Genomic DNA, 23,713 nt, shown 5'->3' with positions numbered 1-23,713 from the left:
GGCTGGCTCGAATTGACATTTTTTTTTACTTTTTAGCGTAAATGAAGATCACAACAATCCTTTCTGACTCATGTATATTTGAAGCGTACTTGTTTTAACTATGAAATTTCTTTATACATAGATAAGATCCTTTACTGGGTTTAATCTAATTTTAGTGTTAATTTTACTGTTCCACCACTTGTATCTCATCCCTGTACTGTGACATCACTGTATGTATATCTGTACTGTTTCACCTCCTGTACATTATCCCTGTCTTGTGACATCACTGTGTGTATTACATCTGTACTGTTCCACCACTTGCATCAAATCCCTGTTTGAGACCTCACTGTGTGCATTATATCTGTACTGTTCCACCACTTGCATCGTATCCCTGTACTGTGACATCACTGTGTATAATAGCTGTAATGTTCCACCACATGTACATTATCCCTGTATTGTGACATCACTGCATGTATATCTGTACTGTTCCACCACTTGTATCGTATCCCTGTACTGTGACATCACTTGTCTATTATACCAATAAAGCATAATAACAAGTGGAGGAGAGAGGGAAAGCAGTAAGGGGGGGGGGGGGGGATGAGAGGGAGGAGAGAGAGAAAGGGACAACATTAGGAGGGGAGTGGGAACGGCTGAGAATATACAGTAGGGTCATTGATCTAAGCATTATATGGTGTGGGAATACTAGCTAGTGGGATATGGAGCAGGGCAAGGGGCAAGTTTTGAGAGGTTGGTAATCTTTACTGTTACATTACTTGTATGTTGTCCCTGGATTGTGACATCACTGTGTTTATTATCCTTATGCTTCAACAACAGATGCCGACACAGCGGATAAGTGGCAATAGAAAGAACTATGAACTCATGATTCTGCAGCATATCTTCTGCGCTTCACCTCTGATTTTTTTCCCCAATGAAGGACGCAGGAGAGGTGAGCGCTGCCACTCTTGCACAGTTTGATGAGCTCATTGTAACTATGGCCCCTTTGAGAGATATATATAAAAAATGGATGCACTAGCATAGCCTCGCTTGTACATCAAGGGAATTGGATCATTTGCCCAAAACAGAGATTTGGGAAAACTTTAAACTGATGCTTTAAACAGCATGACTGCACGGTGGGACGGCGCACACGCCATAGCAATGCAGGACTCATCACAGCTTTTACCTTCTCAAAAGTCACTTGTGGGCTAGGAGATCCAGATATAAAGAAAGTTTCTTGGCTTAAGGCAAATTATATTGTTCCCCTGAGGATCTTACATGAAACACGTGGCAACCTCCTTTGTCTAGTTAGGGCGACTTGGTCTGCATAGGGAGAGTTTGGGGTATCGCCCTTGTTAGTCAAATTGTGGGGACCAGGGTTTGTCACAGAATACGACAGAGAGAGGTGATGTGCATTAAACATCATTGAAGACCTTTTTGCTCTGAATATACGTGAGACCTACCCTTTACTTATTTATTGTAATTGACTGTACCCCATATTCTGTTACCCTGTAGGGGTTGTTTTCGCAAATTGTGATTCAGGTCTGGCAGTCCAATTACCCCCTCACTCAATTTTTGTTGTCATGGTAGGTCAAAGGAGTGATGCAAGACAATAATGGATTTAAAATATTAAATGTTATGTTTTAGATATTCACTACATCCTGCTGTACCCTATAAGGCTGCATTGACACAGCTGTTAAGGGACATTATATACGTCCCCCATGGGCCGGCAATGGACGTGCAGCACGGTTCAGGAAAAGATAGGACGTGTCACCCCCTCCTCCTCTCCCGGGCCCCATCGCGTGCCCGCAGTGTATGGTACGGCAGGCACACGGTCGTGTGAATGTAGCCTTAGGTACCAAGCAGGAGACACATACTGTAACACACATAATAGGTAATAGTAAGCTGCTTTTATTTTATTATACATGGGTTTGGAAAGTAACTTGGTGACAAAGATGAGATAAAATATTAAAAAGGTTTGAGAAATTTATTTACAATGCATTAAGTTACATTTTTAACATTAGAAGAAAAAAAGCTCTTAAAATATGCCATTAGGATATTATGTATTGATATTAGATTACACTGCCAAGGGTGAGATTTCAGAGTGGGAGAAGACCAGGCAGGAATAGGACAGGATCAGCCACGTAGCAATGAATAAAGTATGTTTGTTATGTAGGAAGCTGAGCACTATTAAAGTAGAAAACTATAATACTACTATAACAAAATATCAATAGCTCAGCTAGATCACTGAATATATGAAAACATCTGCCGTTCTGCTTGAAAAGAAAACATTAAAATGGCCCCAAATCAGAGTATACGTATGATTCATGTGCAGAAAGACAAAAAAAAATTAACAGAGAAACTGATTAGGAAGATCCCTGAGTCGCAAGTATACAATTTTAGAGAAGACCATTCCTATTGCTTAAAAGGCTGAGCTTGGAAACTTCTGATTTTGTCATCTCTCACGGTAAGGTTTTGCTCAGTTCCTGAATTGCCCAGCGATTGTCCTTAATTTTATCTCTTAGGCGAGTATATTCTTGGACAAGCTCCTCAAATTTCGTGCCCAAGAATTCATAGGAGGCAAGGATCTGTCTGGATGCTGATAGTTCAGTCTTCTCAGATTTCACAGCAGACTCCAAATTGGACCTGAAAATTGGAGTAAGAATTATATTCCCTTTACAATGGTTCTCCGGTTTTAAAAAGCAATCACTTATCCTATATATAAGAGATCAATTTAGATGGGGGTCTGACATGTGGGACCGCTGCCACCTGATGTACACAAGAAGTTGAGACTACAACTCACAGGAACTAAATACATATCTTTCCCCTTGCTTTACCTGATGTATTTGTGAACTTCAACCTTCTCAGGAGTGTAAGTATCTGTGAGAACTTGAAGCTCTTCTATCCTGTAAGGGAAAAGAAACGCGGTGAGAAAGATCTGTTTGAACAGAATGAATTAACGCCTTTCTGCAATTCTTACCGTAGTTTTAACAAGTAAGCGTTACTCTTGGTTTCCAAGTATTCAGCGTTCATCCTGTCTATGTCAGTTTGTGCCTGAAGACGGAGATCTGAGGCAGCCTGCCGGAGGAGTGCGAGGCATCGTAAAAGCACCTAAAACACAACAGCAGCCAATGAAATCTGAAAGCTTTAGTTAACTTTAAAAGCAAGTTTTCAATCTAAAGCCATTATCCAGTGTAGTTACTTTAACTGTCATCTGAAAGAATAGGTGTGCTATTGAAGCCCCAGTAAAAAACACTTTATTCCACACCTGTACTACTTACCCTACTGCAGCGTACATAACAAAAGTGCCCTGTGAGACAATATCCCTGGGCGTGGAAGGGTTAAATCAGAGCTACTGGGTCCTATAATACCCAGTACAACTCTGTTAAAGACATGTGCCTCCTTAGGCTGTCTTTTTTCACTGAAAATTGGACTCTCTATGAAAAAGAATAAAAATTAAAAACTTGTGAACCCTTAGAATTAAAAAAAAATAAAATAAAAATAAAATAATATATGATAGAGAGCGCGAGAGAACAAGAGAAATATATATTAATATTTCCAAATTAGTAAAAAAAAAAATCCCCACCCACACTATGAAAAATATTGCAGTTCTCGCTCCAGTTATTGCCATATAATTAAAATTATAAATGACTTGCCTACTGCGTGACATTTTACCTTTATGCTAATTTGAGGGAGAAAAAGCCTTTGGTACTGTACCAAAAAGAACTTTTCAGTTTTTATAACTTTAACCCCAAATTTAAAAAAAAAAAAAAAAAAAAAAAAATTGCCTTTTTTTTATGGAAAGGGCCAGTTAAAATGACCACCACCAATTTTAATTTAATCCCTTCCACCAATGCACCTTTTACCCTTTTTATTTTGCCACGTATGTAGCTTTTTAAAGGACTCACTTTCTGCATAACCAATTGTTCTTCCTAGTGGCAGTATTTTATATTCTATGCTGTGTATTGGGAAGTAGGACAAAAAATCCAAATGCAGTGAACTTGACAAAAAAAACGCTTACGCTGCATTTTTTCATGGGCTTTTACAGTTTTAAAATTCTAGGATCGGAGTGTCAGCTATCCGAGCGGGCGTGGGATATCCAGTAGTCAGGTACTTTATACATACAATGGTAACGCGCCGATTCTTATATGGTGCAGATGATGGCCCATTTCATAAAATAGAGTAAACAATATGTACTATCATTGGACCTAACATGAGATAGTGATGACAACTTTGGCTTTCTCTGTGAAATTACAAACTGCAACCACAAGATATATATATGAAAGTCAGATCCCCAGCACCAGCCAAATCCACCCTATAGTATCTATAGAATGTGTGTGTTTGGAGAGGAACAGGCAGCAGCCTTGCATCTGATCAATATAGGCGTTTTTAAACTCTGCCCATGAAGCAGCGAGGGCCCTGGTAGAGCGAGTCTTCAGGTGACTTTGAAGCATACAAAGCATTAGGTCAACCTGCACAGAGATGGCAGACCTTATCCAGGCGGCCTCGGTAAAAGAAGCTTTAGCTCACTTGTTAGCTCCCCTGGATACAATAAATAGGTTGTCTGATTTTCTAAAGGCTGCAGAAATGACAGAACTAAAGGCAGGTTTGGTAGACTTAGATCTAACGGAACTTTGTCCGAAAATCCGAAAGCCTGAGGTAATTGGTTTTGGGGTTGTCCAGAGACGAGATAAAAAGAACCACTAGCTTCCCTCGATGTCTGAGGAAGGAGGAACTCCCTCCGAAACCTCACAGGACTCACCAGGCGTTCAGCGTCTCAGTGGAAGCCATGGAAGTATGGACTTTTAATTTGGACTACAGCATGCTACAACCGAAGAGGGGTAAAGTACTCATGCCAAATGTGTCTTTTTGTATTGCTTAAAAACCAGTGATTTTCAACCTTTTTTGAGCCGCGGCACACTTTTTATACTTAGAAAATCCTGGGGCACACCACCAACCAAAATAGCACAAAATGACACTAAAACAGTCATATTATACATATAGTTAATAATATAGATTCTAAATTTATTTTACTCACTCATTGTGAAACCTGGGCCTGTTTCGATAAACACAAAAGGGATATCCTGGTAGGAATGGTGGAAAGACACACATGAAGCTCTTCCTCAACAGTTCTCAGTTTCTCCCTGTTTTTAGTATATGGTGCTGATTATTATGTGGCTCATATACTGCAAAATAAAGGGGTACAATGAGAAGTACTATGGCCATGAGGCCAGAGTACAAGTGTCAGCTCATATACTCAGCATATGAGCTGGTACTTGTAGTACTACAGCCTCATGACTATAGTATTTCTCATTTTACATTTCTCTGGGAAACAAAACAGAGGGGGTACCATAGTAAGAGGAACTTTCCTCGCGGCACACCCGACCATGTGTCGCGGCACACTGGTTGAAAATCACTGGCTTAAACTATAAAGTATATTGAACTTGACGGTGGTCTAAGTCAACTTCAATCCTTAACCTGTCCAGGTCTATGTTGGGCAGAGAAGGACCTTCAAAAGGGTTTAAAAGATCTATGCCTCAAAGTTTCTGTAGGCGGCCGGGAACCCCTTCTTTTTGTCCCCTGCTTTTTTGAGGAGGTCCTCCAGGGTTGGGCCAAACAGGGTCTTACCCTCTCAAGGTATGCTCAAGTCCACTGACCAACTCTTCAGCCAGAGAGCACGCCTAGCAGTATTGGAAAACGCTTCCCCCTGGCCGATAGCCTCACTGCCTCTACCGATGTGTCTGATAAAAAGTTGCCCCTTTTCGCACAATAGACACTGAGGAAATGAGGTTCTCTCTAAGCACTTTACTTTCAATGTCCACACGTAATTGATCAAGCCAGAGAACTAGGGAGTGGGCTACACAAGTCGCAGCGACATTAGGCTTAAATGAAGCCGCTGAAGCTCCCCAGATTTTCCTCAGAAAACCTTCTGCTTTTTTTTGTACATGGGGGCCTTAAGGAACCCCATGTCTTTGAAAGGGAGAGAGGCCTTCTTTGAGATCTTGGAAATAGATACATCTATCTTGTGGACCCCCACCCTAGAGGACAAGTCATCTTCAGCATTTTATAGCCCTTGGTATGAACATCCTACGGTCCGGTCTCTTCCATTCATTCTTAATCAGCTCCTTTACATAATTATGAATGGGAAATACTTTCTTTTGCTTATCCTTCAGCCCCTCAAACATTACATCCTGGACGGATTTTGGTTCTCTCACTTCTTCAATGTCCATGGTAGCCCAGACTAATTGATCCACTGGTCTCTTCTGGTAAGAAGCTTGGCTTCCCTGAAGCATCCTCCTCTGCTGTGTCAGATAAGGACAACGAGTGGCTACCACTCAGCTGACCCTCTTCCTCCGAGACAGAATCGCCATCCCCTTGTACAGTAGTAGAACACCCCAAGATATGACAAGGCAAAACCATACATACATTCTTTTGCAGCTTTCTTTAGGGAGTTACAGACTTCTTCCCCTATGATGGTACAAAAGGAATCAATTAATGCTGTCGATACTATTCTTCCCCAAACAAGGTGCACAAGTAAGCTTCTGATAGCCTGAGGGAAGTTTATCCTCGCACACCCTAAATTGCTTATGGCAGGTTTTAAGTGTGGCTTTCTTTGGGACATCCTCACCCTAAAATACATGAGGGGGGAACCCCATTAGCCCAGAAAGAGAGCGGTATCAAACGGACTCACCACTTAGCTGTCCGTACCAAGAATCTCAGTTGGGTGCTGGTGCAGAGTCCACACATGGACGCTCGGGTGATGCACATCAAGAGCCAAACAGCTACAGGGGAGTTTTTTATCCAGCTGTCTCCGCTCCTCCCCCTGGAGTATTAACCCCCTCCTAGCAGCGGCTGTAGTCACTCATCAAGGCCCTGCCAGAAGGATCTTCTTAAGGAGGCGAGGCCCACACCTCAGGCTGATGCTGTATTGCCAACTCCCTTCTGCCACATCAATTCTGGGGGCCGCGCCGCCTGCAATATCATCAACCGGAGCGTTAATCTCCAAGCCCCTGTTTGAGCCCAGCCCGCGGCACCGCCACTACTGGTCGGCTCCCACTGAACAGGGCGTCCAGGTAATTTCCTTCGCCCCAGCACTCAGGTTCCCTCCGGGACAGGAAACCAATGAGGCTGGTGGGGGGGGGAGCATTCATTTTATGCTCGGGTTTCCTGTCCCAGGGCGGACGCTCTCTTGGTTGGTGCTGTCGTGACGAATGAGAAAAATCCACATGAACCACATAGAGGTATTAAAAAGCAAACCTGTCACCAGGGAACCCCCACAAGCCACACACAGTACCTTTTAGAGGTCTCTATACATGTTTCATTGATGCCTCTATCCATGGGATTAGAGACCGCATTGAGAGAAAAAAAAAAAAAAAAAACACTTACTGATGTCCACCAGTCATGGAGGAGAGCTGCAGTGTACAGTGTGTATACCCCACCTTCTCACTGAGGAGGAGGTTATGAGAGAGACAGTGGATCTGCTGTAGCATAAACCACTCCCTCAGAAAGTAGAGCGACTCTGGCTGTGTGAAGGGCAATTCACCTTTCTCTTCATCTCCGCAAGGAGGGTGGGATAGGTTGACTGTATACTGCAGCTTCCCACTTCTGTGTCCGGAACAGAGGACATCAATGAAAGTCTTTTTTTTAGGAAAATGGAGTCAAGAATCCCATGGCTAGAGGCATCAGTGAAAAATAGATAAAATGGTGTGTATGTGTATTGGGGGAAGGGGGAGGGGGAAAGAGACCTGCTAACAGGTTCTCAATCACAACCCAGATTATATTACAAAAAATGGACCAATTGTCACGGCAGGGAGTTTATTAACTGAGGAGCACAAAACTGCGTTTAGCAGAAGAAATTGTGAATTAGACTCACCGGTAATTCGGTTTCCATCTAGTCCTCCATGACGGCCCACTAGGAGGATGACCCTTGACCTCTGTAGGGACAGGAAGCAGAGAGGTTAAAAGCCTCCCCCCACATCCTCCCGCCAGTGTCTACCAAATAACTACACCAGTGGAAGATACAACATATTTTTATTCTGTCTTGTTAGAATCACATACAGAATTTTCAAAGAAGTGAAAGAAACATGGGAGGGAAAAATATATAGGCCGTCATGGAGGACTAGATGGAAACCGAATTACCGGTGAGTCTAATTCACAATTTCCATAACGTCCCCCATGACGGCCCACTAGGAGATCTACAAAATTAGTAGAGTTAGGGTGGGACCACAGCCTGGAGAACCTTCTGACCGAAGGCGAGATCCTGTGAGTTGGGTAAGTCCAGCCGATAGTGTTTTGCAAAGGTGGATGAAGAAACCCAGGTGGCGGCTCTGCAGATTTGTTCAAGAGAAGCGCCCCTCTTCTCTGCCCAGGAGGCGGATATGGCTCTGGTGGAATGGGCTTTAAGGTTAGGAGGAACTTCCTTCCCTTGTTCTGTGTAACAGGAGGCTATGGCAGTCTTTAACCATCTGGCGATCGTGGTTTTGGATGCCTTTACCCCTTTGTTCTTCCCCTGAAACTGAACAAAGAGATTGTGATCTTTGCGCCAAGGTTTCGTAGCTTTTAAGTACTCTAAGACCGAGCGCCTTACATCCAGGGAATGCCACTCCAATTCCTTGCTTGAAGAAGGATTCCCGTAGAATGATGGAAGAATTATTTCTTGGTTCTTGTGAAACCTGGACGCCACTTTAGGAACAAAGCTTGGATCCAGAGTCAAAGTTATCCTGTCAGGGAGAATACACATATAGGGTTCTCTAATAGAAATGGCTTGGAGTTCCCCCAGCCTTCTAGCTGAGGTCACAGCTACTAATAAGGAAGTTTTTAAGGTTAGGTTTTTTATACTAGCGTCTTTTATAAGGCTCAAAGGGAGGCCTGGAGAGAGCATCTAGAACCAGGGAGAGATCCCAGGAGGGAACCCGTTTCAGAACCTGAGGCCTAATTCTATTTGCAGCAGCAATAAATCTTTTGACCCACCTGTGGTCCGCCAGGGGTTGGTCGAAGAATGCGCTCAGAGCCGAAATTTGGACTTTCAAAGTGCTAGTAGAAAGACCAATTTCTAGTCCTTTTTGCAGGAAGTCTAGTACCTGTAAAATATTTGGGTTAGACTGAGAGGGGGGATTAGCCCCACAAAAGGTCACAAACTTTTTCCATATCTTATGGTATATGGCGAAAGTAACCTTTTTCCTACTTGCCTTCAACGTAGTTATTACGGCCCGAGAGAGACCTTGGGACCTTAGGAACTCGAACTCAGGATCCAAGCCGCCAGACGGAGTCTTCCTGGATCGGGATGGAAAATCGGACCTTGGTATAGCAGGTCCTTCTGAATCGGTAGAATAAAGGGTTGCTGGACAGATAGGGACCTCAGCAGTGGGTACCAGCTTCTTTTTGGCCAGTTTGGGCAGATCAGGATCACCCTTGACCGGTCGAGCAAGATTTTCCTGAGTACTCTCGCAATTAGGGGAATTGGGGGAAAGGCATACATAAGACTTCCGCTCCAACGATGGCTGAACGCGTCCAAGTGATCTCTGGACTCGCCGGCCTCCAGAGAGAAGTATTGTTGGCATTTTGAATTCTCCCTCGTGGCGAATAGGTCTATTTGGGGCATGCCCCAGACGCTGGTTAGATGTAGGAAGATTTCCTGGTTGAGACACCATTCGTTCGGTAGGATCTCTCTCCTGCTGAGATAATCCGCTTCTCTGTTGAGGGATCCCTTCAAATGGGTGGCAGAGATGGAAAGGATGTTTTCTTCCGCCCACTGGAAGATGGTACGAGCCAGACTCGATAATACTGGAGATCTTGTACCCCCTTGTCTCCTTAAATAGGACACTGTCGAGACGTTGTCCGAGAGAATGTGGATATGATGATCCCTCAGATAGGCTGTGTTCGATCTTAGCGCTTCCCAGACCGCTCTTAACTCCCTGTAGTTTGAGCTGCTTTTTGCTTGGGCTAGAGTCCAGGACCCCTGCTCGTAGTGGGAAGGAAGGATTGCTCCCCAGCCTGAGCTGCTTGCGTCCGTCACTATGGTGATGGTTGGGAGGTGGTGCCAACATACTCCTTTCTCTAGGTTCCTTGATTCCATCCACCACAGCAGGTCCCTCTTTACAAAGGAAGGAATCCGGATCTTCTTGTCTAGACCTGAAGACTTCCTGTTCCAGAAGGTTAGGATCCAACTCTGAAGGATCCGAGTATGGCTCTGACTCCAGGCGACCGCAGGTAGGCATGCTGTGAGGAGCCCCAGGATCTTCATCGCCTGTCTGACTGGTACAGAGTCCTTCCGTCTGAATGAACGAATCTGATGCCTTATGTTGGATATTTTCACCGACTCCATGCGAAATCTTCTGTAAACGATGAAGCGGTTTAGCTCTTTCAAGTTGATAATTAGGCGATTTGATCCGTCTGGTTTTTTGACAAGGAACAACGGGGAGTAGAATCCCAATTTTTCTTGTTCTTGAGGGACCGGCACCACCACTCCCATGTGGATTAGATGAAACACTTCCTGCCAAATGAAGGAATGTGTAGAATGAGAGAGAGAGGGTAAGGGAGCGACAAACCTTGGAGAAGGGGGGGGTGATGAGAATTCTATCCTGTAGCCTGATTCCAAGATAGATAGTACCCAGGGATTCGAGGTGACCTTTGTCCACTGGGATAGGAATCCCAGGAGACGCCCCCCCACTCTGGCGTCATTGTTTCTTGTTTCCTGGACCCTCTGGGAGGTTAGAGAAAAGGAACCCCCTTCCCCTTCCTCCTTTGGGATAACTCCACCGTCCTTGCTTACCTTTGCCACGGTAAGTCTCTCCGGTGTTCCTAAAAGGACGAAAGGAAGATTTCTTGGGTACTGTTTTGGACTCTGGAAATCCCCTTTTTCTGTCGGACGCCTTTCCGAGTATAGCGTCCAATTCGGGTCCGAACACAAAGTCTCCGGAGAAAGGAATGCTGCACAATTTGGATTTAGAGCGGATGTCCCCGCTCCACTGTTTCAGCCATAAGGCCCTCCTGGTGGCATTGGTAAGAGCTCCTTCTTTTGCAGCAAACCTTATTCCTTCGGCAGATGCGTCAGCAAGGAAGGCAGTAGCAGATCTTAACAATGGTATGCTTTCCAGTAAGTCTTCTCTGGGAGTACCCTCCCGGATATGGGACTCTAATTTCCCCAGCCAGAAATATAGTGTTCTTGCTACCGAAGTGGCTCCTAAGTTCGATTTTAGGCTTAGCATGGAAGTTTCCCACGCTTTCTTTAAAAGGGCTTCTGATTTCCTGTCCATTGGGTCTCTTAACTGAGCCGAATCTTCAAAGGGCAGGTCCAACTTCCTAGAGACCTTGGAAACCTGTACATCAACTTTGGGGAACGAGTCCCAATCCTTTGACTCTTCAGGGTCGAAGACTAAGCGTTTCCTGAAATTCTTAGAGACCGCGATTTTCCTCTCAGGGTCTCTCCATTCCTGACTAATTAGACCCCTAAGGGTATCATTGAGGGGAAAGACACGCTGTTTCCTGGCTTTGAGTCCCCCAAATAGTTCATCTTCGCGAGAAAGAGGGGGTTCCTCGTCCTCGAGGTTCAATGTATCTCTCATAGCTTTCAGAAGATCGTCCAGATCCTCATTTTGGAATAAGTAGCGGGAACATGTTGCTTGCTCACGATCCTGATGATCCTGGTCTCCCGCCAGAGAGCAGGAGGGAGAGTCTGAAATACACCCCTCTTCTTCCTCTGAGGAGGAAGCCGATACTATCCGAGCTTTCTTACGTGGGGGTGGGGCTCCCTGCGTAGCCGCCGCCACTGAAGAAACCACCTTCTCGTCTATAAAGGACTTAAGCTCGTCCATAAAAGACGTTTTCTCCTCCCGCATGAATTCTTCTATGCAGAGTCTGCAGATCGGTTTCTTATAGCCCTCTAGTAGTGTACGGAAGCACATACTGCATTTTTTAACAGGAATCCTGCTTTTTTCAGGTTTTTCTCTACTCTTTTCCTTTCCTGATTTCTCTTCCTTGCCTTTCCCCTTAGAAACTTGCTCCTAGGGAAGGAAGGCAAGGAGACAATGACTTGGAGCTCACACAAAAAACAGTTGTATATGTTGCCATACAGCACCACTCACGTGCACCGGGGGGTGGAGTAGGCCCAAGTCTGCCTCATCAGCCATTATGATGTCTGGGACGGCCGGCCAAGAAGAAAACGAGTCATAGACCTCAGACCAACTGACTACCCGCTATTTGAGGATTTAAATACCTGCATGGGGAGCCCATCCCCCTGTCGGTGGCTCCTACTGCGTCCCGCGCCCGGTCCGCGGTCACTTCCGGTCGCGACCGGAAGTCGTCATCGAACAGGGGGAATTCTGGGAAACGTAGTTTCCTGCGTCCGCGCGAGAGTCTGGTGACCAGCCCGCCGGAGAGGACGCCAGCCGGAACGAAGATAACTTCCAGGGAGAGCCCGCAGCCGCCGGGCTAACCGAGGATCTGTCCGGAGGGGAACTTGGACCGCAGTCGGCGTAACCCCAGGTAAGGCTTGGTGAGTATGGAGATCCTTCTCCGTTTTTTTTTTTTTTTTTTTTTTTTCAAAACGTCCCCCCCCCCCCTTAGGAGGAGAGAGACCCTCTCTTGACCTGACCCCTGTAGGGACAGGAAGACACTGGCGGGAGGATGTGGGGGGAGGCTTTTAACCTCTCTGCTTCCTGTCCCTACAGAGGTCAAGGGTCATCCTCCTAGTGGGCCGTCATGGGGGACGTTATGGAAATACCCATATCCGGACAGGAAAAAGTAATGTCTAGTTATAAAACGTCACTTTTATTAAATGTCAATTAAAAGAAAAATTGTGTGTGAAGACATTACTACAAGGTGCCTTAGAAAGTTGTGATTAAAAGCACAGTAGGGTAGGCTCAGTATGTCAATGAGGAGTGGTTCACTCACTATTAGTGTATCACATTGACATCAAGCATGCATTATAAGGTCACATAGAAGTGGTTGTGGCATAAAAGGCAATGTGATAGACTCCACTGAAACTATGATATTCGGGGTTTATTTGTAGGTAGTTTGGTCCTAGGTGTTATGACAGATGTTCGCCTGTCCACGGTCTAGACGAAGATAATACTATATAGATTCCTTCAGGTGTCTCACTGACATTCATGTCTAAAGGTAGAGAGACCAATTTTTACTAACCCCCTCCGAGTGTATATGGGTTGGTCATATAGTATGACCAGAGCCCTACACAGCAGGAGTCTAATAGTAGATGGAATTCTATTAGCCACGCTATGCTGTAGCCCTACCCCTGATGAAGCCAGCTTGCTGGCGAAACATGTCGGGGGGCTTTTGTGTGTCCTTGTTTTAACTAGCAGTATAGTTAGGCTCTGAGACAAATCTAATTATTTAGCGTGCATTATCTACCTACAGCATAGCGTGGCTAATAGAATTCCATCTACTATTAGACTCCTGCTGTGTAGGGCTCTGGTCATACTATATGACCAACCCATATACACTCGGAGGGGGTTAGTAAAAATTGGTCTCTCTACCTTTAGACATGAATGTCAGTGAGACACCTGAAGGAATCTATATAGTATTATCTTCGTCTAGACCGTGGACAGGCGAACATCTGTCATAACACCTAGGACCAAACTACCTACAAATAAACCCCGAATATCATAGTTTCAGTGGAGTCTATCACATTGCCTTTTATGCCACAACCACTTCTATGTGACCTTATAATGCATGCTTGATGTCAATGTGATACACTAATAGTGAGTGAACCACTCCTCATTGACATACTGAGCCTACCCTACTGTGCTTTTAATCACAACTTTCTAAGGCACCTTGTAGTAATGTCTCCACACACAATTTTTCTTTTAATTGACATTTAATAAAAGTGACGTTTTATAACTAGATATTACCCATATCCGGACAGGAAAAAGTATTTCTTCTGCTAAACGCAGTTTTGTGCTCCTCAATCACAACCCAAACACTTCATTATGGTCACTTTTGTATGTGTTAAATGGGTATTCCCATTTCGGCAAAATAACGTTATGGCATGTATTATAAGAGTTTATACAATTTTCCAATATACTTTTGGTATCAATTACTCATAGTCTCCTAGATCTCTGCTTGCTGTCCTTCTATAGAAAGCTTTTTTTTTTTTTATTTACTACCAGTGGACAGAAATCTGATCATGGTCACACAGATGCACATCTCATTATAACCCACAGCTCTGATTACTCCCTGTGATAACAACGTGCTGCGCTCCTGTGTGACCATGGTCAGATTTCTGCAGGGAATTGATGCAGAAACTACATTAGAAAATCGTATAACTTCTTACAATACAAATAAAAAGATTAAATTTGCAGAAGTGGGAATACCCCTTTGATGTTTTCTTGCTGGAGATGCTACCTAAGTAGTTTTCTTTTAAGAATTCAATTTAAGGGCCAGTTATAATGCAGATTAAACATTTTAAAAATAAAAGTGTCTCCCAGTACTGTGATGTTATGTTCTTTATTTGCTCAAGTTAAAAAGTCACACTCGAGACACACCCAACAGATGCTTTTCGAGCCTCAAATGCTCTTAGTCGCATATTGAAAAGTGTCACTGTATGATTTTAAAAACTATGGAACATACAAAATCGGCATAAACCAAAACCGTGTGCAGGAGACGTGGCACGCCGCTAATGCGAGGCTCCGTATATGCCATCACAGTCCATTCACACTGTATAAATACCCAAACGAAAATGTACACGTATCTATAACTATATCTAGGTTGCTAGAAAAAGTACATCGCTATATTAAAAAACACATGAATAAACAAGGTGCATAAGTACAAAATGGTTATAAGTTCATGGAATAACTTTTGCATATTCAAACTTACTACCCCTGTGTAAAAAGTAGTAGGAGCTTTATGTGAATTAACCAAAAACCTCATGCACTTCTTCTCATTTAATCCCAATAGTCGACGTCGAGGAGGATCCTGCGCCAAGCTTATTTCTCCATATCAGGTTCTTACGCAGAAATAGCAGACATGCAATTATATGTAGATATCCATTTACTTACAGAAGGATACATCTCCTGCTGCTTTTCAAGTAACTCTCCCATTTCATGATGTTTCTCTTGTTCATTTTTTAACCTTCTTTTTTCATCCTCTAGTGTCGTAGCCAGGCGGAGAGCTTTAGCTGCACGGAGCACTTCACCTTCCTCATCTAAGACAAAAATGCTAAATTATGTATAGTCATAGTAAAGCTACTAACCATTTCTTTACTGCACTGAGCAAATATACTTTTTACTTTCTCTTCCTAGTCCAACACCAATTCCTATCAAGGACCTATAGATGAAGATCTTGGTCTGATTATACTGCCTGGTTTACAAAACATGATACTTAACATCAGATATAGTTTGCACTGTGTCCTTTTATACAATATTTAATCTGTCCCACAATCTTGTAAAATAAATTAACATACCATAAAGGTATGGATATGTTACTTCATGCGCACACACACTGAACTACTGTTTTCAGCAATGTTTGTTTACGCAGGACATGATATCACTGTACAAAGAGAAGTGACTTGCTACCCCTGAAGTACTATTACACCAAGGTTCTGGCACCGACTCACAATCGGACCAGATGCCAGCAGTTTCTGGTGTCAGGTGTATATTATAGCCAACCCCTTGTAGAAATGTGCCTGTTGCCCCATTAGTCAACATCTAACAACCCCCCTCCCCTTCCCCCCCCCCCCCCACCCCCCAGCTCCATGTCGCTTACCGGGGGATCGGATCTTCCTACTGAAGCCAGAATTGAGTATTTTTTTTAAACCTCCACACATTAAAGAGTTAACATTTCATCAATTAGACAAAGACCCCTTAAAATTAAGTATTTGTAAAGTACATCTTATCCTGCAAAAAATGTCCAAATCCCCCCCCCCCCCCCAAAAAAAAAAAAAAAAAATTTGTGGACCGTTTTGGCATCTTATCCATTGTGAATGTGTACATTTTAAAAAATACATTCATTTAGCAAGAAAAATTCTAAATTGCACCCCCATTTTCTCTTATCCCCAACACTAAAAGAGGTAACAAATTTCATACAAATTGATTTACATACGTTGAGAGTAGTTTCATTAATGGGATAATTTATGATAATAAATCATCACTTGTTCACCTCCCACCCTAGGACAAAATATGGCTGCATTCAGACGAACGTATGCCCGCAAGGCTACAGCCGGGTGGGCATATGGCCACTGCGATGTAGAGGAGGAGGGGTGACCCCTCTCCATAGAAATGTAATGCTTTCAGGCCATGCACACAGGGAAAGATAGGACATGTCCTATCTTTTCCCCCCCGTGTACCGAGTGCTACAATGCCGGACATGTGTCACCGTACCACTCCATGTGGCCATTGCCATCTATGGGGGACGCATGTATGGCACATATGTCCCCCAAACGTGTGAGTGTAGCTTATAACAGTACACACACACACTAAAAGTCCCCTCAAGTTGAATACCATGTAATAATCAAATGTAACAAAGTAAAAAAAAAAAATCACCCCCAAAAAACAACAAACAACATATTGGGCATCACAATGTCCGTAAAAACCCGTACAATAAAACTGTCCCTGAACCTAAGATTTAATAACTTGCTATTGAATCTCCCGGAAATTATGTAAAAAGTGATAACTTACCCATAAAAAAAAAAATAACACCGCCCTATAGTAAGCAGCTCCTAGTGCTTAAACAAACGCTGCAGTGTTGGAGTGATAGCGTTACCGGAAACCTCTGGTAACGCTATCTAACACTGCAGCGGAGTACAATGTAAACAGCGGACCGCTCGCCAAGCGGTCCGATGTATTCATGAGGGGGCAGGATTGGGGCAGGAATAGGGCTTATGAAGCGAGCGGGGCAGTCCGGGGAAGAGGCAGCACTGTACTCCACCGCAGTGTTAGAGGTTTCCGGTAACGCTATCACTCCAACACTGCGACATTTGTTTAAGCACTAGGAGCTGCTTTTGCTTACTCTTATGCATTAATTTCAAGAGAAAAAATTAGGGATAGTAGGAAATGAAGGGCAATATAAGTGAACACACCGGTTTCTGGTTGGTGAAAAGATAAAAAATTAAAGCATTTCTTTCGCAGGGCATCTTCCAGCTGCTTGTGCAATCTTTCTCTTAGCCAAAGAACATCCTAAAATAAGAGGGAACAAGTGACACAGGGCACCAAACCAAGACAATGCAGGACCTTCTGCAGTATGACGAGATAGGTTAGCTTTATGTCACCATTTGTGATGGCAGAAGATCATGCAGGTCTTGCTTCTCTAATCCAAGAAGGGGTACAGAGCCAGGAACTGGGTCCGGATCAGAAAGGAGACGTGAGCATTCAGAGACCAATAGGCACTGCTGAAGACCATCCTGAAACTGGAGGTTATGACAGAAGACGATATTAAATAAAATAAATGAAATATAAAGGTACATTATTGATAAAACACTAACCTTATTCTCCTCATCAGTTATTGTACCTTCTTGTTTCTTCACCTGCAATTCTATTAGTATCTCCTGTATAAGCCGATAAATAACTTCAGACCTGAACCAAAGCTTCCTCTGGATTCGCATCTCTCTGTGTGACTTAAAAAGGAAAGGCCAGAGTATGGTCAGTCATTATTCAAAACCCCAACCCTACAATACTGATAAGTGTTACAGGAGGGTTACGATGGAGCTACCAATTTTCTCTTCACATGACTTAAATTGCTGTGTACAGTTCCCTGTCCTTGTGATCATTCTTCATTGCTATAAAAATGCCCTAAGGGAGAGATTTCACTGTTATCTTGTGCTGGACAAATCCAAACCAGCTAGAGGGGACATAAATCAAGAAACAGGCAGTGCCACCCAAAATAGTGCTTTCCGTTAATCACACGTATAGTCAAGGAGAGGTAACAGAGAAGGGTCCTATATCTCAGGATGCTCAGAAATAGGAGGACAGCACACAGTACCAGACACTGCCAGCTCCACACATTACAGAGAGTTATTAGATGATTATAGATGACCTTGCCAGATTAAAAATATGGGCAAAATGCAATGACAGGTGGTAACAAGCTGAACGGTGGCAGCCAAGCACAAAGAAAGCCTTCCTTCTGCAGCAACCAAACTATCAGCACCAAGATAAATATTTAAATATATTTTTATATTATAAAAGGGTGCACATAATAAAATATCACTTAAAGGGGACCTGCCAGGGTGATTTGGAGCCATAAACCAGCCAGAGGTCCTCATATACCTGAGGTTTAGTGTCCCAAATTGTCCTGTATTATTTTTTGTCAGGCAATTTAGCACACTCCATGAGGAGCTATAGTTGGTCTTGAAGCTTCCTGCTGCCCTGCATTTACCCCAGATTATGGACACCACTAGGAGAAGCTATTCAGCCATTCTTTGGTCAGACCAGTGAGCCAGGTTACCAGATGAAGTGCGGTATTTTATGTTACACAGCCAGTTTGGTCCTTAATGCACATCCTGTACTTTGGAACTGTGTAATAATTTTAGGACGCTTTAAAGGGTTTGTCCAAGACTTTACCAAAAAACGTGGCCGGGAGGGGGCTGCACACACAAATAAACATGACACCCTCCGGATGTCCCACACTGCTGTCCGTGCCCATGTAAACAAACATGGCCGCGGAAGCCGCACTGCTTTCAGCCAGCCTAGGTGGCCGGCTACGCCCATCCGTCCCTATTCACAGAATTGTATACGTGGGACGGATGGGTGTCCCCCTCTAAGACGACCCTGACTTTTGAAAAGGTTTTCGGGTGTTAAAGCTCTCTAAACCACTCAGCTCAGGGATTAAACAAGATATGCTTCTGCATCAGTGTAGCTACAGCATTCTCAAGGTATGTTTGCGTCATAATGCATCAAATGGAAGATTTTTTTAACCCCTGAAAATCTTTTCAAAAGTCAGGGTCGTCTTATAAGTCTGGTGAAGGGGAATATATATTGGAAATATAGGAAAAAAAATGTGATTAAAAAAATGAAAAACAAACAAATATTCAAAATCAAATCTTTTAAGATGTAACAGTCTTTTGAAATAATTTTAATATTGTGTTTGTTAACATTTTTCTAATACAGTTTATTAAAGGGAACCTACCACCACGATTCTACCTATAAAGGTAGAACTGGCGATAGGGTGGATGTAAGGGACGTGAGGATAGCTCTTTTTAGAGAAAACCCTCACGTCCCGCTAACTTTTGGTAAACTTTATTCCCCTAATATGAAATTTTTTTTATGTGGCTACTGGGGCGTGGAGTAGCCAGGCACGAGGCTACACGGCGCGGCTACTCCACGCCCCAGTAGCCACGTTACTCCTCCTACCCTGTTGTGTGCAGCGCGCAGCATGCGCAGTAGCCGGCTTGTCGGACGAGGGCGCGCAGCTACGAGGAGCTGCGCACCGCACACAACAGGGTAGGAGGAGTAACGTGGCTACTGGGGCGTGGAGTAGCCAAGCCGTGTAGTGTGTGTCTATGGAGACAGAATATGAGCTGACATATAATATCCTTGTGTTTATTTACACGGCTGTGAGGATGAACACCTTAATAGCTTCATCCAACGAAGATTTCAGGACCCAGTGTCCTTCTGGTGTTAGGGCTGGGCTCTGTTATCACAGCCCAGACCAGGACTAGCACCCGGGATTGGAAAAGCTTATTTTCTGTGGGATGGCTTTTACTTCTCAGTGACATTATTCATTATTCCATGCCGTGTAGAGGGAAACTGGAGAAAAAATTCCAAAAGGTGGTGAAATTGGTAAAAAAAAAAAAAAAAAAAAAAATGCATTTGGCCCCCAGTTTTTATAACTTTCACTATCTACTTTATTCTTCGGGGAGGTACGATCATGGTGATATCAAATTCATACAGGTTTTGTGGTTTAATACATTTTCACAAATTATAACAATGTGTACGAAAAATGGTTCTGCCATCTTCTGACGCTAATAACTTTTTCATACTTTTTAATAAGTTTTTCATAGTGTCAAAGACGTGTTTCAGACATCTGGGAGCCATTTTCCTTTATGGGGTTCACAGCCGGCAATAACTGTTTTTATACTCTGGGATGCTGCGATACCCAAGTGTTTGTGATATTTACTGTTTTTTTTGTTTTATATCAGTTTTAGGGAAAGGGGGTGATTAGAAATTTGATTAATTTTTTTACATTTTTTAAACTTTTTCCCCCCCACCATTTCTTATACCCTCTAGGGCAGTGATGGCGGACCTTCTACCAGCAGAGTGCCCAAACTGTAACCCTAAACCCCCCCTTATTTATCGCGAGGTGCCAACCAAAAATTAAAGCAGTAACTTCTTGCTCCCTGTTCTTCAACAACGTTCAATCATACTCGCCTCCCTGAGGACAGAAATACAGTAGAAAGAAAAATGGAAAATTTGCATCATTTTAGCTTCTTTCCAGTGTCCCTCTGTACACAGAGAATTGTGGGGCCAGCAGTAGGTCCTTCAAGGAGAATTTGGTCCTGTCTATTTATTCTCCTTCTTCCTACTGTCCCAAGTAGCAAGTAAGTATCACTTTAATATATGACTGAAAGCAGCATCTTTTAAGTTGCTTGGAACTACAGGAAGATTCTTTGAGCCCTTCCTGGTGTGCTGTGGCAATTGGCCCGGGTGCCCACAAAAAGGTCTCCGAGTGCCGTCTCTGGCACTCGTGCCATAGGTTCGCTACCACTGCTCTAGGGTACTTTAACCCTATATGGTCGGATCTTTCCTACCATATACTATGATATTACTGTATTGCATTGTATGGCGTTTCTTAATAGGATACATTACAATGAGCCACTGGCTCATTGTAACGAATCTTCAGAAACCAGACAGCCTCGGTTCTGCCGAAGACCCAAGGATGTCATGGCAACTGATCGCTGGCCCCCACGCACAGCCGACGGATATATCAGTCAGTGAGGGTGAAGGAGTTAATCCATTGTGAATGAGTAGTTTTTGGCCTAAATGAATGCATTTTCCCATAAAATTCACCCCTGTGAAACACCTTAAGTATTAACAGACTTTGTAAACGTAGTTTTAAATACATTAAAGAATGTAGTATCTAAGTGGGGTTATTTTTTAGGGTTTTACTATTAGTCCTCTCAAAGTCACGTAAAAGTGGTATTGTCTATCAAAACTTGAGTCTTGGCAATTTTCAAGAAAATTTGAAAAATCGCACCTAAAGTTCTAAGCCTCGTAAGCACCCACCACCATCAGCTAATCTACATGGTCTTTAAAAATCAATAATTTTATTAGGACATTTGAAAATTTACAAATCAAACAGGAGCTTATCAATTTTTTCAGTCTGATGGCATGTCAAAAAGGCGTGAATAATAGAAACATCTTATAAAACATTTTCTAAACCGCAATTTTAGAATTCGAGAATTCCAAAACTGCAGAAAAGGATTCAACAGGGAAATTACCTCTTCCAGCTCATTGCACAACCAGACACTAGCCCCACTTGCCTCCAAAAACTGGCACATTTCTAGTAAAAGTTTACTAAATTGAGGATTCTTCTCCAGATCTTCTTCCTCTACCTGAAGCATTGGGAGACGGGCAGTCACTGAAATAGAAAAAATAAAGTATTATGCATTGAAGACTTGCGCATGTACTCACAGCGGATTGGCATCCATAACAACTGTAACTACCAATTTATATTACCAAGAATATAAAACACAACCAAAATAGTAATTTAGTTCACTCCGCCTCTCACAAAATGGAATAAACAGTTATTTAAAACATTAAAATTACAAATGAAATATTTTATACAAATGAAAGCTGCAAAAATTAACTTCTACTGTCGCCATAATCAACATCCCATCACAAAGCACCACAAGATAGGGGATACCTGTATGATCAGTGGATCCTTCCTGATCACAGGATTCACCATCTATGGGAAGCAGTTTAGAGCAGCATTCTGCCTTTTCCTGCACCCCCACTGGGTGGGTGGGGGGCTACCTGCAGGCAAATCCCCACTGCTCACAATGTTATCCCTTGTCCTCTGGAGTAGAACATTATACTTGACACAACCCCCTTAATGTATTCAAGCCTATTAAACTTCTAAAGTGGAGCCATCAGGGCAATTTGGGACACTAAAAATTTCTGTCGTTTCCCTATATCATTTATAACCCATTGGCTACCTTCACACGATGAAGTAGTAAGGGTCTGCGCTAGCCGTATTTTCTACAGCTAGCACGCGTCCTCATTTGCTTGTATGGCCTCATGCAAACTGCTGTGAATTTCATGAACTGCACAAGACGCAAAAGATAGAAGTTATATTCCTGCCGGTGTTTGCGTCCCAGGCAGAGATTTTCATTGGTCACTGGCGCATGCAAAAGTCTAAGGGACCCTTGTTTGCAGGTGCAGCCTTCTATTTACACACCAGCTCCCTCCACAGGTGCTCTACACCAGTGTTCCCCAACCACCGGTCCATGGCCGCGCTGGACCTCTGTAAAAACAAACAAAAGAAAATATACTCACCTTCCCCGTTCCCCTGCAGCAGTCTTCTCTCCCATTACCTAATTTCCATGTAAATGCACTGTTCTATTGACGGTGAGCGAAGAGAAGACTGCTGCAGGGGAACAGGGAAGGCGAATATTTTTTTGGTTTTTAGTTCAGCTGGGAAAGTAGAAGGTGGGGGGGCCTCTTCAGGAAATTGGACAATATAAGCCACCTACTGGTCCCTGGAGAAAATATATGTTTACAGCCGGTTCCAGGGCAAAAAAAGGTTGGGGACCACTGCTCTACACCAACTTCAGTCACTGTCTTATTAGTTGCGCCCTGACAGAGTTGACATCAGGCAATTTGTAACCTTAAAACCACAACTCCATAAAGAACTGTGGGTGCTTTAGTGTCCCACTCGCACAAGTTCCTTTTAAGCACTTCATTAAGGGCACGGTCACACATTCCGCTGAGGTTGCGTTCATAACCCAACGCTAGCACACAGGGGGCGGGCCTTGGCCCAAACGCATATGCGTTTCCAGAGAAGCACGTATGCGATGGGGCCGAGGACCGCCCCCTGTGCGCTAGCATCGGGTTATGAACACAACACTAGCAAAACGTGTGACCGCGCCCTGAGGCTCTCAAAGGGAAAGTCCCAAGTAAGATAGCTCTTGTATGACATCCTGTCATAATAATGCTCTGCCCCTTTAGCTTCCATACTCACAGAGAGCAGCACAGTATTTATACCATATATTTGGCTTTCTACAGTGTTTATATGACATTATAATTCCTTATTATACACTTATCCCAACTTCACCACAGAACTGCAATGAACCTGACATCTTCGGCAGAGGCTTGTGCTTCCCACACATATGGTGTGGACTCTACAGACTTGCCTTCTCCATATGTATGTGAGGGTCAAGTCTCTACATAGAATGTAATGGATTACAATGTGTGGTTCAGATCCTCACCATACTGCAGGTTCCGTGACATGTTCACTGTTTGAAGCGCAGGATCTCCCGCCCAGTCTCCACTTTAAGTCTGTATATCCTAGAGATCTGAAGGACCTTCCATGACGTCAGTGCCATGTGACCGCCCTCGTGTATGTGTGTGGGAGGAGTAATATGGTGTTATACGGGGAAGCCAAGTGCAGGGCTGGTGGAAGGAATGAGAGAACTGTGTCCCCTCTGTTATAGCTTATGTATCATAGAAGCAGGACAGATGGAGTATGGGGTTACTCATGACACAGGAGAGCTTTGGTACTTCATATACTTTGGAGGAAGTCTGCAGCTTCTCATATTGCCATTGCTGAAAGTGCAGTTTGGATGTTTTTATCCACC

The 23,713-nt window shown here is 43.5% G+C and overlaps 2 protein-coding genes across 4 annotated transcripts; both read right to left on the bottom strand.

The window, feature by feature from the left end:
- Window positions 1-1,863: 1,863 nt before the first annotated feature.
- HAUS4 (HAUS augmin like complex subunit 4) lies at window positions 1,864-23,487 on the bottom strand. Its single transcript, XM_072150488.1, has 9 exons — window positions 23,345-23,487; window positions 21,356-21,495; window positions 17,405-17,536; window positions 17,192-17,329; window positions 17,003-17,099; window positions 14,985-15,130; window positions 2,954-3,084; window positions 2,811-2,879; window positions 1,864-2,619 (listed from the first exon to the last, which is right to left on the bottom strand). The coding sequence occupies exons 1-9, from the start codon at window positions 23,364-23,366 to the stop codon at window positions 2,436-2,438; spliced, it is 1,059 nt and encodes a 352-aa protein (XP_072006589.1). The 5' UTR covers window positions 23,367-23,487; the 3' UTR covers window positions 1,864-2,435.
- On the bottom strand, window positions 7,870-10,283 carry LOC140128727 (uncharacterized). Of its 3 annotated transcripts, none has more exons than XM_072150435.1 (3): window positions 8,944-10,283; window positions 8,561-8,693; window positions 7,870-8,488 (listed from the first exon to the last, which is right to left on the bottom strand). In XM_072150435.1, the coding sequence occupies exons 1-3, from the start codon at window positions 10,188-10,190 to the stop codon at window positions 8,186-8,188; spliced, it is 1,683 nt and encodes a 560-aa protein (XP_072006536.1). In that variant the 5' UTR covers window positions 10,191-10,283; the 3' UTR covers window positions 7,870-8,185. The 3 variants fall into 3 exon arrangements, with proteins under 3 accessions (XP_072006536.1, XP_072006545.1, XP_072006529.1); XM_072150444.1 differs by having other exon boundaries at window positions 7,870-8,693; window positions 8,944-9,053; window positions 9,162-10,283; XM_072150428.1 differs by having other exon boundaries at window positions 7,870-8,693.
- Window positions 23,488-23,713: the final 226 nt, after the last annotated feature.

This window comes from Engystomops pustulosus, chromosome 1 (assembly GCF_040894005.1).
Source record: "Engystomops pustulosus chromosome 1, aEngPut4.maternal, whole genome shotgun sequence".
In the NCBI taxonomy this organism is placed as follows: domain Eukaryota; kingdom Metazoa; phylum Chordata; class Amphibia; order Anura; family Leptodactylidae; genus Engystomops; species Engystomops pustulosus.
Note: the sequence above shows the minus strand (reverse complement) of the source record. Positions and strands in the feature narration are given on the sequence as shown.